At 21.5% G+C, this 13,279-nt stretch overlaps 1 protein-coding gene across 1 annotated transcript in view; it reads left to right on the forward strand.

Moving 5' to 3' along the window:
• Positions 1-1,018: 1,018 nt before the first annotated feature.
• LOC134830577 (proton-coupled zinc antiporter SLC30A2-like) overlaps positions 1,019-13,279 on the forward strand; it is a 30,308-nt gene continuing 18,047 nt past the window's right edge. Inside the window, exons 1-2 of the mRNA XM_063844111.1 lie at positions 1,019-1,230; positions 10,826-11,034. Of these exons, the coding sequence (XP_063700181.1) occupies positions 1,208-1,230; positions 10,826-11,034 (232 nt within the window). The 5' untranslated portion in view covers positions 1,019-1,207. The remainder of the gene's footprint in view (positions 1,231-10,825; positions 11,035-13,279) is intronic.

Here is a 13,279-nt window from a genome sequence, read left to right on the forward strand (position 1 = left end):
TTTAAACGATCGCGATTTTCTACCCGTTCATGTTATTCAAATTTGAAAATACTGAATACTGAAAATACTGAATATTGAAAATACTGAATTTTTTTAAATTAAAGATCTTACTGAACAAAATAATTCCTCAAAGCAAAATTTTTCTTAAAGCTCAATTAAGCACATACATAATTAAAATGTTAGAATTAGTCTTAGAACGGTTAAAATTGTAATGAAAGAAAATTATTTTAAATGTTCATTTCAATCATCTAAATTTTTTTTGTATAATAAACTCATTTTTTTAAAATTTAAAGTTAAATATCAACTTTCAGTATTTATTTTTTTTTTGATTTATAAAAAGTAATTTAATTAAATTTAGTTATATTTCCTTATTATCAAAGTTTTCACTAAAAATTTTTAAATATTTTACAAAAACAAAATACGCTCAAGTAATTTAATTTTTAATGACGAGTCTTTGTAACTTTTCTTTGACCTCGTAAATTATCTCTTCGCATTTTTCTAGAAAAAATATCTTTAGAGCAAAACCGAAAAAGAATGATAAGCAATTAGATAAAATTGAATCATCTTCACTCGAAGAAAAAATGTCTTATCTCTCATTTCAAGTACAATAGAGTTGTAAATATTTAATCCTTTTCTTTCGTTACTCTCAAAAAACAAAATAAAAAAATCTATTGTTCTTCACGTATATTTGTATAAAATTACACATCTACTTTGATAAAATTTTATAAAAGCGACGCACTCTTATTTTTATACTCAGTTCAAAGGCAGTTTTTCACGCGACTTGCATCATTTCGAGAGCTTCAACTTTTTTTTTTATCACGAATGAAGAAAAAACTTAGCAAGCCTCATTTCAATAAAAAAATAGCAAATTGTCAAGTTTCATGGAATTTTTTTCCGGATTAAAAAAAACAACAAAAATTTCTTAAAGGGTTAATTTACAAACAATTAGTTGTACAACATTATTCTTCAAGTGATAAGATAAAAGAAGTACAAAAAAATGACGAAAAGAACAGATAATTTTGACGTTAAATCAACAAGTGCGAACTCGGGTACGGGCGATACGACAACGAAAAACGGTACATTGTCGTTGCCAAATAAAGTTTGTACAAGTGCAGGTAATCTTGAGTTTGCTGCCGGAGATCAGTCTGATTCTGGAGGCACTGCCGAAAATAATAGTAACAATAATTTAGTAGTTCGCATCGTTACAATGGAGTCGGAATCGCTAGTTTTGTAAGTAAATAATAAAAAAAATATTAATTTATTCTCAAAAATGCGAAAATTGTGGTATGAGAAAAAAAATGCAGAAAATTGCCATTTATATATTATTTATTTATAAACGACAATTTAAATGAATAAATAATGAAAATTTTAAAATGTTTACGATTATTGAATAATTTTGCGAGCACACATTCGTGTTGACAAACGGACAGCTAGAACTACGTGCGCCAGATAATTTTTGTATATATTTGCATCGTAATTTATTATTATTATTTTTATTAAGTGGATATTGATATATTTTTAATGTGTTGCCGATAATTTATAAACCCGAGCAGTAGACGAAAAAAAGTCTTTGGAAGTGACGAAAAATAAAAAGTGAGCTTATCTAAATTGTCTGATATTTGTCTCTCGTGATAAGAAAGTGCGCGACATAATCGTCATCTAATTGTTTTGAGTTTAGATAAGTGACAGAAATAGAAAATGAATGAAATTCAAGTAAAAGTTTTAATTTGGTCTCGGGATCATAATCGACATTTAAATTTTGCCTAACATCGTCTGGATTTTCATAAACTCTGCGGATTGAAATGGATTAAAATAAATAATTTTTGTTTAAAAAAATCATTATTTTTATAAATTAAAAAAAAATTAAAATTAATAAGAGTAATCAATTAAAAAATATGAAAAATGGCTTTTGAAGTAATTTTCAAAGATTTTATTCAAATTTAATTGTTTTTTTCTAAATTTTTTAAATTTAAATTAAATTGATATTTTCTCTTATAAAAATAAAGCCTTTCGAGTGATTAAATAAAAAATTTAAAAAATCACAAAATTAAACCATCAATTAATAATTAGCTCATTTTGTAAAAAAATTTACATTATAAAGTTTAAATAATAATTTATATTTAAAGAAAATTTCATAAAATAATTTTTAGGAGTAATTTTTTTCTTCAAAATTAAAAAAAAAATAAAAAAAAATAATTCTTTCTTTTTAGAGCTAAAAATTAAGAAAAAATGTTTGAATTTTAGATCCAAAAATAATTTTATTTAATAAAAATAATGTTGTTTAAAAATTCACTAAATATTTAATTTAATTAATAAAAATTTTATTTTTTTTTAAATTTTATTTTCAAATTTTTTTAAAATTATTTTTTAATTTTTTTGTTTTTAAAATTTTAAAAATTGTAAAAAAATTAAAAGCTATTGCTTTAATTATTTTTTTTTCTTTTTTTTTATATTATTTTTATTAAAGCAATATCTTTTAATTTTTTTTTGCAATTTTTAAAATTTTAAAAACAAAAAAAAAATTAAAAAATAATTTAAAAAAAAAATTAAAATAAAATTAAAAAAAAATTGTGAATTAAATTAAATATTTACTAAATAAAATTATTTTAAATATTTTTTTATTAAAATATAAAAAATCAAAATTAATTCATTTTTAATCCTCTGAGTGAACAAAAAGCACTTTACGACCGAAAATAAGTGAAATTCATACGCTGAAAATATTTCTAGCACGTTATAGAATATATAATAACAATGTTTAACACATGCTTCTAATGCCACTATCGCCTGTAATAGAACGACATGAAATAAGGAGGAGCAGCACATATTTAGCACCGCCACTTCCAACATATTTTCTCCCGTTCGTCGTCGTCGTCGTCGTTGCTAAAATGCAAAGTTTGCGGACTCGTAATAATAATAATAGTTTGTCGAGTGTAGTTAGTAATTTAAATTTTAATGCCGCCCGACTTGTTTTTAGTTAAAAACGAATAAAAGTATGTCTGCGAGTTAAATTGTTCTTGTACTTTACAGGAGGGATTTTCGGCTACTTTCCATGCCATGAACAAATGAATTTCAATGATACTCGTCCTCATTGTCGCACTTGATCCGATTACTCAATTGAGACTCATTTTCCCGTGCTAAATACCCAACAATTTGCGTATCAAACATTGATTTTGCATTTGAGCGAGCAAATGAAGAGACACAAACACACCGATAGAGAGATTTAATGATTGCGGTAGAAGTACTTAGCTCAAAATGTATTTTGTGATAAAATAAATTGTCACGCGAATGTCATTCGTTGGGGGATTTGAAATGTGCATGCAGCGAAAAGTGCGTCAAACGAGAATCGAAAAAAAAAGAGTTTGCTGCAAATTTGCCCTGTTCCGTGTGTTAATGATCTTTGATTGGATTTGCGTTAAATATTTGTTTATTCTATAAGGTACCGTTGGGCGGTAATAAAGCAATTTAATGTAGTGCACCGAGCAATTATTGCATGCCCTATTAATCATTTTGTGAAAATGTGTTGGACAGTTGTAATGAAGGGAATGCTATTTCCGGCAGTAAAATTAGCAAATAAAATTCGTTTTTATTAAATCCTTCAAGTATTTGAGAAAAATTTTTGTAATTAAAAAAAATCTTAAAATAATAATATAAATTAACTAAATAATTATTAAATTAAAATTAAATGAAATTAATTTAATGAATTTTAAGAGCATCTTCAAATAAAAATTTTTAAATAAAAAAATTTAATTTAATTAAATTATTTCAATTAATTCTTTTTTTTTAATTTAAAAAAAATATAATTTTTATTATTTAAAATCTGTTTAAAAAAATATCTAAAATAATTATTTATTTTATTTTATATTAAATTTATTATTTTAATAATATTAAACAAATTTTAATATTTTTTTAATAATTTAATAAATTTAATTTTTTTTATTTGTCAAAATTAAAAAAAAAAACTTAAAATAAAATATTTATGATTAAAATAATCATTAAATTATATTTTTTAATTTATGTAAAAATATATATTTTTTTTTAAATTTTTTATTATTTAATAAATTAAAATAATATTTATTATTTTAAAAAAATAATATTTTGATTTTTAATTAGAACTTTCTTTTTTATTTTCTTAATTCCATTCTATAGAATATTTAAAAATATTTAAGACTCAAATATATTATGTGAAATTTTGAAAAAATATTAGAAATAAATTAAAATAAAATAAAAAAATGAATAATTAAATAAAATTTAAAAAAATAATTTAAATAAATTTAAAAAAAAAAAATTAATTAACTTAAACATTAAAATTTTAAATAAATAAATATTTTTGTTTAATTTTTTAAAAAAAAGATTTTTCCAAAATATTTTTTTTAAATTTTAATAAAATTAAATTTAATAAATTAAAAAAAAATTTAAAATTTTTTAATAAAAACTAATAAAAAATAAATTTTTTAATTATTTTAGATATTTTTTTTTAAAAATAAAAATTTATTTTTTTAAATTAAAAAAAAAAATAAATGAAAAAATTTTTAAATATAATTTTTTATTTAAAGATGCTTTTAAAATTTATTAAATTAATTTAATTTAACTTAATACCTAAAGCTAATTTTCTCTGTACTTTGACCCAATTTTCACTCCTAACATAACTCATATTAGACGTACTTGTTAATGTAGTACGCAACATCATTTAGATAAATAAACAGATTTATTACAAATTGACCAAAATGAGGTTCATCTCCTCTCGTTGGGGAATGGCAAAATTGACGATGCGTTGAATAAATAAATTGTGATAGTTTCCTCCAAATGCGTGTTTCGGCATTTACAACAACGGCAAACCCTTGTTATCAAATGAATGACATGCAAATAATCTGATTTATTGGCATTTTCTTTTCTCGTTTGCGGTCACATGAACATTGTCTCTCCAAAGAATAACGATTCAAATTGGATTCAAATGAAAATGTGTGTTAAATTGGTTTTTGAACGATTTGTTTGTTAGCTTTGCATGTTCAAAGAAGGGAAGAAGAAGACGAAGAACGAAAAAAAAAATCTTTTTGAAATGGGGTTCAAAGTATAGGGTTTCAATAAATAAAAATAAATCACAAATAGTCTCGTTTTCTCTCCCACAAGAGTCTCTGCGTGGGAAATGGTGTTGAAGATAAATATATCCAATCACTGATAACATCATTTAATGGTGTTATTCCATTCTACTGGTTATCGGTAGGTTCTTTTTCTTTCTTTTTGTGTCTTTGATTGAAAATAAATTGGGGCGATATAAAGAAAGAGCGGAAAAAAGGACAAAAAAACCACAATGAATGACATCAATTGATCTTTGATCTCTTTTATATTGGATAAATATTGACTATTCTATTATTTATATTTTTTATTCTGTTTGTCATGTCACACTTTCGTCGTCTGTCTTCCTCCTTAACAACTTCTCGTGACGAGACACCAACTTTTCACTTCTCATAAAATATTCTACGATAAGAACTTTGATTTTTTTTTCTATGACGGTATCGGAATTCAAAGAAAAAGAGAGAGAGTAAAAAGTTTTCTGTCAACGCAACGAAGAAGAAAAAAAAATAAAAAAAAACTATGAACAAACATGATCGTTAACACTTGTTTATGTTTAGTTTACAAAGTGGTAAAGGGGTGACGCTTTTAAGATAAAGATAACACACACCTGCAATAATAAAGTGAAACGGAAAGAGAGTGACGTTAAAGGAAGGTGTGGAAAATATTTTTTATTTTTATATGGAAGTGAAAGGAAAAGTTACTCATAAATTGTCAATATTATTTTATTGATTTTTGATATAGTTTCGAAAAAAAAATATTAAAAATAATTTTTTATTATGAAGAAGATATTTTTTACATAAAAAAATAAAATTTTATTGAAATAAATAATTAAATTAAAAAAATAATTTCGTATTATTTTATATCGATTTTTATTAAATTTAATAAAATAAATGAAAAAAAAATAAATTAAGATAAAAAAATTATTATAACAATTAAAAATTTTCAATCAAAAAATATTTATTTTAATATTTTTTATAATTTTTTTTTAAATTATAAATTTAATTTTTGTAAAATTTTCACTTCAGAATTTTTTTTTTTCAAATATCTTTAAAATTTGTATTATTTTTAATTTGAAATATTTTATTGGACATTTTTCTGCTTTTTTAATTTTTTTTAAATTTTTAATAAAATTGTTATTTTAATCTTTTATTAAATGTCTTAATTTAGAAAAAAAAAAAATTAATTTTCGTATAATTTTTTAAAATTAAAGTTAAATTAATTTTTTTTATAACTTAATTTTTTTAACTATTAATTTTAATTTAATTAAATATATTTTTTTTCAACTTAAAAATTTTTCCTGATTTTTTATCAAATATTTTTTCCATAAAATTAATTCTTAATCGCTTGAAAATATAATCTTAAAATTTTCATTAATTTTCTAACATTTTTAAAATAATTTTTTTAAAGTTAAAATAAATTTTCTTTAAGACCTTTATCCGATTGTTTCATAAATTCTCATGAATTTTTTTCCTGTTAATTTTCCTGTTAATTTATTTCCCGTAAGAAAAAAATGGCAACAATATAACAAAAGAGAATCCTCATAAAACTCACACAATAAGCCATTTAAATGGAAATAAAAAAATCTTAATTCTTCGAAAAATTACCATTTACTGATTTGCACGTGCCTTCGCCGACCTCCAATTCACATGTCGCTCCTTAGCTGTTGCTATTTCGTTTCTAACGCGAAAAAAACAAAGAAAATCATAATAATAGTCCAACATGTTGTTTACTGATAAAAAGCCGCACATTCCGACACACGTGCGTTTATCCGATTTTTTTTTATAAATTTTTATTTTTTTTTTTAGAAATTGGCTTCAAAGGAATTTCAGAGTCAAGAAACAATGTAGGCACGTTCCTCCTTTGCTTTCTTACATTAAGACGTTATTTATATATTTTGATTGCATGTGTTGAGAAGTTTTTGTGTGGTATGGACGACATAATGTCGGTTTGTGTTTTTGTAGATATTTTTAAATTGAAACCGACTCTTGTCTGATTATGAGCTGCGTGCCAAACACTTTAATCACGTAAATTTCATGTTGTTGTACCGCATTATTCGCTTTCCCGGTCGCTAGAGTGTTTTTAGTGTTAAGGAAAGATTGACGTAACATAGAAAGGGAGACACGTATTTCCATTTGGAGTCCATTAAAAGGTGCAAAGTGAATAACTACTTGAGAGATTTTTAATGTTTAAAAGTGAATTTACGTCATACTTTGGAGATGTTTTATTTTTAAATTTTCTTCAAAGAAAATTCAAAGAAAAAAATTACTAAAAATAAAAAAATATAGGTATAAGAAAAAAAAATTAAAAAAAAATAAAATTAAGGAAAAACTTTAAAAATATAAAAAAAATATTTTATATAAAATTAATAAAAAAAACATAAAATTTATAAAATTATTTTCTTGAATATAAAAAAAAATAATTTTTAATTGAAAAAATTAATTTAAAATATTATTTTAAAATAATTATTATTGAAAAAAAACTAAAAATTTTACAAAAAGTAAATTTAAAACAAAACATTTTTTTTAAATTTTTGATTTATTCAAAAAATTTTTTATTTAAATAAAATAAAAAAATTAAATTAAAAAAAATTTAATGAATGAAAAATTTTCAAAAATTATTCTCTTGAAATAGAAAAAAATAACTTATGAATTTTAAAAAAAATTATTAAAAATATTTTTTTAATATAAAAAATAAATAAAACATCTTGAACGATTAATAAAAATTTTTAAAATTTATTTTTTTAAATTTTAATTAAAAATTAAATTAATTAAAATAAAATTAATTAAATTAAATTTATATAAATTAATTTTAATTTTAAAAATATTAAAAAAAAAAATAAAAAAATAAATTGAAAAAAAAGTTGTAAGTAATTTTTGGAATACAGAATTTTTAATGCAATTTCATTAAATTCAGAACGCCATCAATCTCAATCTAATTTTATCGCACGATGGACATATATGCAAAAATATTTCAAAGCGAATTCATCAAAAGTGTCAGAGGCAGAGCCAGCAAAACAATGAACTGTTGAATGACACGCCAAAAAGCAAACAAACACATTTAACTAGGTAGATGGAATTTTATAGTGCTTTTGTGTGCTTTTTCAATAACCAACCAAACACCGTTCGGAAGAAACCGAGTGAAAAGCAAAAAAAAAAGGATGTCAAGTACACACCATCACTGACAGTTATTATTACCTGTTTGTGTGCACGCCGTCGTTCGTTTGTTAGATTTTATGGAAAATTTGATTGAAAATCAAATTCAATTTATTTTCCTTTTTTGCATACAAACTTCCTTTTTGCACAACACACACACACACACCGACTGTCGATCAATATGATGCCCTCTTGATGTGACTTGGCTCGTTTTTTCGCAAGACATTCGCAGACAAATAACTTATTCTTCGTTTCTTTTGCGCGTCTCTTCCGTCGTGATGCCATCCACGCGAACGACTTTGAAGGAAACAAAAATATAAAAGTAGTGAATAATCGAAAAAAATATTTTTTGTTATGATTTTTTTTTGTGGGTACGAAAAACGAGGAAATGTTGTTTGATTGAAAGCGCGCGAATTGGAAGGGAGTGAAATTACATGGAAATTGAAAGGTTGAGTGCTGCTGCCAACTAAAAGGGTGTGTTTGTGAGAAAAAGTACGGAAAAGTGATGGATAATAGGATCAAAAGAAGAACTTAAGGACATTTCATTAGTTTTTATTGTTTTTGACAAAATATTATTTGAAATGATTTTTTTTTCTTTAATTTCATTTTATTCAAAGTGAGTTGATAAAAAAATAATATTAAATTGAAAAATAAATAAATAAAATGTCATCCATCAATTTTGTCATAAACTATTATTTTTTTTATAAAAAAGTAAAGTAAATATTTTATTTTTTAATATAATTAAAAATATTCTCATTCTGAAATGAACTAAATTTAAGTTGTCACTTTTTGTTCACATATTCATATAAATTTATTTATTTAAAAGTTTATTAATTAATTAAAGATTTATTATTTTAGTCAAAATAAATTAAATAAAAAAGTTTTTTTTATTAAATAAAATTTAAAAAAAAAAAATAAAATAGATAAATAAATAAAAAAAAATAATATATTTTAATATTATTGTAAGTAAAAAAAAATCGAGAAAAAAAATAAATCAATAAAATTAAATTTATAGTGAAATTTAAAAATTAATTAATTAAAATTTGAAATAAAAACATTTGAATTGTAAAAAAAATTTCTTCTTTTATTTAAAAAAAAAAATATTATTTAAAAAAATTATAACAAAAAAAAAAATAAAATTATAAAATTATATATTATAAAATTAAAAAAATATTTTTTTTTATTTTTTAAAAATTTAATTTAATTTAAATTAATTTATTTTAAAAAAATATTAAATTATTTTTTAAAAAAATAAAAATATAATATTTAAAAAAAAATAATTTTATTTTATTTAATTTAACTTATAAATTTTTTTTAATTTAATTTTAAAAAAATATTAAATTTAATTAATTTTATGATTAATTTTTAATAATTATTCGCACTTTTGTTCATTTAATGTTTAAAAACATTATTTTTAAAGATTTTATTTTTTCATCAAAACTTTACTCAATATTCAATTATGTCAAAATAATTTTCCAAATGACTAATGCATTTTCAATTATTTCATGTCAACTAAGATTGACTTTATTAAAATTGACAAATTTCGTGGAAAAATGATTTTTTGTCTTCCAATAATATTTTATTTTTGCTCGTCATTTTGCCTTAATTTATTTCTTTATTTAAAAATTTTAAGTTTAAACATTTTTGACTTATTTTTTTTTCTTTATTTTTTTTTTAATTTTTATTTTTATTTAGGTATTTCATTTTATTTTATTTTATTTTATGTTATTATATTATATTTATTTATTTAATTTTTTTTCGAAAGCAAAAAAACACTTTTGGGAAATTTTATTCATTTGTTGACCTGAAACATAAAACTCCATTAAAAAAATCAATAATAAATCATTCACTCTATCTAACACAAATGAAGTTTATTCAAATATTACTTTTATTGGAAAACAAAAAAAAACTTTTGTCGGCATTGAATTTAAAAAAAAAATAAAATCGCAAACCGTGCATTTCAAATACGTTTTTGGTAAATAATTAATTTGAGTAAAATCATTTTTTTACAATTTTTTTTTTTTTTTCTGGGTTTTTGATTATATTTGCATACGTTCATCAATTATTTACCCCGTAAAATAAAAACTAACTAACGCATAAAAAATGCACGAAAAACAAACAATAAATGTCTAGTCTATCGAATTTTTCGCCGTCGCTGTGTGTGTTTGTGTGCTCAAAATGACAAATAAATAGGTCACGTGTAGACGACGCAAAAAAATGCATTCCTAGATTTGTCATCCATAAAATAGTGACATACACGAAACAGAGAGATGCTTTAAAAATATGGTATGAATAAACGATGCATTTTGCATGTCAATTATCCTGTTATTTTGCGAACGAACGAATTCGTGAGTGTTTATTTACCTGTGACAACGTTACTGTGGATGACGCGTCGTACGACACAAAATAGATCGATTTCTGTGTGTTTTTTTTTCTCTCTCCGCATGATGCTTGATGAATGCAATTTTCCGAGTAAACAGGATGATGATGTTGATGATGACGAGCAAAAAAAAAAAATGCGAAATAAATAAATTAAATCGAGGTTTATGTTCATGTTTATTGCAATTTTTGTCTTTTTTTCGTTTTTTTCTCTCAAACAGGACATCTAAACATGACTACGGGGCAATCACTGATGGTATCTCGACACCGCCCACGTCTGATGCACACGAAAGCTCTGCCGCAGATGTCGGCACAACGAAACGGAGACCCGGCAAAAAGCAGTCGATGGTCTATTGTGTTCACGGGAATTTGAATGGAGAGGAATGCTGCGATAATGGAACCACGACTGTCAATATCAAGCATTTGGATAGTGAGTTTTTTTGTTTTAGTTTTTTTTTTCGTTGTTTATTATTTTCCTTTTTTTTTCTAAACAAAAAAAATTAAACGAGATATGAAAAATGTGTCATAAAATATTTTTTATTGTATTTAAAAATTTTTTTTTAATTTTTTAATATTTGAGATTTAAAAAAAATATTATAATTTTTTTACGATATGCTTCAGAATTTAAAAAAAAATATATTATAATCAATATAAAAATTTTTTCAATTTTTTTTTGTTAAAGATTTCTAAGTTTAAATAATTTTTATTTTTTTTTCATTTTAAATTTGTATTTGTTTTATTTAAATTTCAATTTTTTCAGTTTTGTTAAAAAAAAATTAAAAAAAAAAATTTTATTAAAAAAATAATTTAATCTTAAATTCTATTTAAAAAAAAATATTTTAAATTTTATTTAAGTTTAAAATAAATTTTATTTTTTAAGAAAAGAAAAAATAATCATTTTAACGAAAAATCTTAAAGATCTTTTAACTTCAAATATTTCAGAACAAACATTTTTCTATTAATTTTTTTTTAATTTTGAATTTTTTTAATGAAAATTTTTTAAGAATATTTATCCAATAATTATTTTTTTTTAAATTTCTTGAGAATATTTTTCATAATTTTTCGTTTCAAACTATTAATTTTTTTTAACATTTAATTTTTTTTTTTTAGATTTTAAAATATAAATATTTTTTTTTTTGATTTTTTAATTTTTTTAAAAATAAATTTATAAAAAAAATAAAAAAATAAATTATTTATTTAATTTAATTTTAACTAATTTTTAATTAATTTTTTTTAATTTAAATTAAATTTATTTAATTTAAAAATTAATATGAAATTAATTTTTTTTAATTAAATTAATAAATTAATTTCTTTAATCAATAGCATTTGATATTAAAAAAAAATCGTCTATCGACGTAAAAAAAGTGAATGACCTTCCGATTTTAATTTATTTTATATTTAAAAAGACAAAAAAAAATATTTAACATCTCTTAATAAAATGAAGACAAAGAGAATTTTTTTTTATAAAATATTTTCCGTTCTCAGAAAAATAGTAATTGAAGATCAAAAGAATAAAATATTTTCAGTCATTTGTCTAACCTTCCATGTCTTTATTATAAATTTTTCTTTTCTTGAGAAACACAAAAAAAAAATCTTTTATCATTAACAACATTTTTCTCGCACTGCATTATCTTTCCATTGTAGTCGACGCGACGCGACATTCTTTTGAAAAATATTTATTTTTCCTCATTTATGTCATAATCATCCCTGTTCTCTCGTCGCTATCGTCATCAACATCGTCGTCCTCATCATAAAAGCATAATTTTCATTGTCTTGTCGCTGCTTTGCATGCAAAAAAAAACAAACTTTTTATTTTATTCTCTCGCCACGCAGTCCTTAACACATTTATTATTTTGCTTTTACTTTATTTGTTGTGACACAAAGACGACGACGATGTCAAGGAAGAGTAAGTGTTTGAGATCTTTTTGCACAGAGAGAGAAAAAAAGTAGAGTTGATAATAAAAATGCCACGGAACCGTTATTAATAAATTGTCATTATTATTTCTCTTTGTTGTTTATGAAAAATATTTTACTTTTTTTTGTAATTTACAGAAATTGACATTTTTAACAAATAAATTTTTTCCTACAAAAGTGCCCGTAAAAGTGTCAAATTGAATTCTTGGGATTGGTCATGGCTGCGTTGAGTGTTAAGAGTAAATGAAAAAATGTGATTTTTTGTGACTTTTTTAGAGAATGGAAAAAATATCGAAACACTCAACTCTGCGGTTTCATTAAAATTTCATAAGTGATGTTGAGTAATGGAAATTTTTAAGGATTTTTTCGTAATTAAAATGGATGTTTCAGGAAAAAATGTTCGTTACGGTAGAAAAAAAAATTAAATAGGTTGGCAAGAAATTTAATCCTTTTTTAATTATTTATTTTTTTTATTCTTATTAAAAAAATTAAATTTAATTTTTTTTTATTTAAATTTTTTTTTTTTTTTCATTAAAATTCATCAAAAATTTTCTTTTACAATTTTTCATTATTTAAACACAAAATGAATCAATATAAATTTAAAAAAAATAAATAAAATATTTAAATAAATTTTTAATTAAAAAAAAAATAAAATAAAAAAATATTAATTAAAAAAAATTATTTTAATTAAAAAAAAAATTAATTCGTTTTCAAAATTATTTATTAAAAATTATCTAAAAGTTAATTAATTAATTTTATAA

This window comes from Culicoides brevitarsis, chromosome 2 (assembly GCF_036172545.1).
Source record: "Culicoides brevitarsis isolate CSIRO-B50_1 chromosome 2, AGI_CSIRO_Cbre_v1, whole genome shotgun sequence".
Classification (NCBI taxonomy): Eukaryota; Metazoa; Arthropoda; class Insecta; order Diptera; family Ceratopogonidae; genus Culicoides; species Culicoides brevitarsis.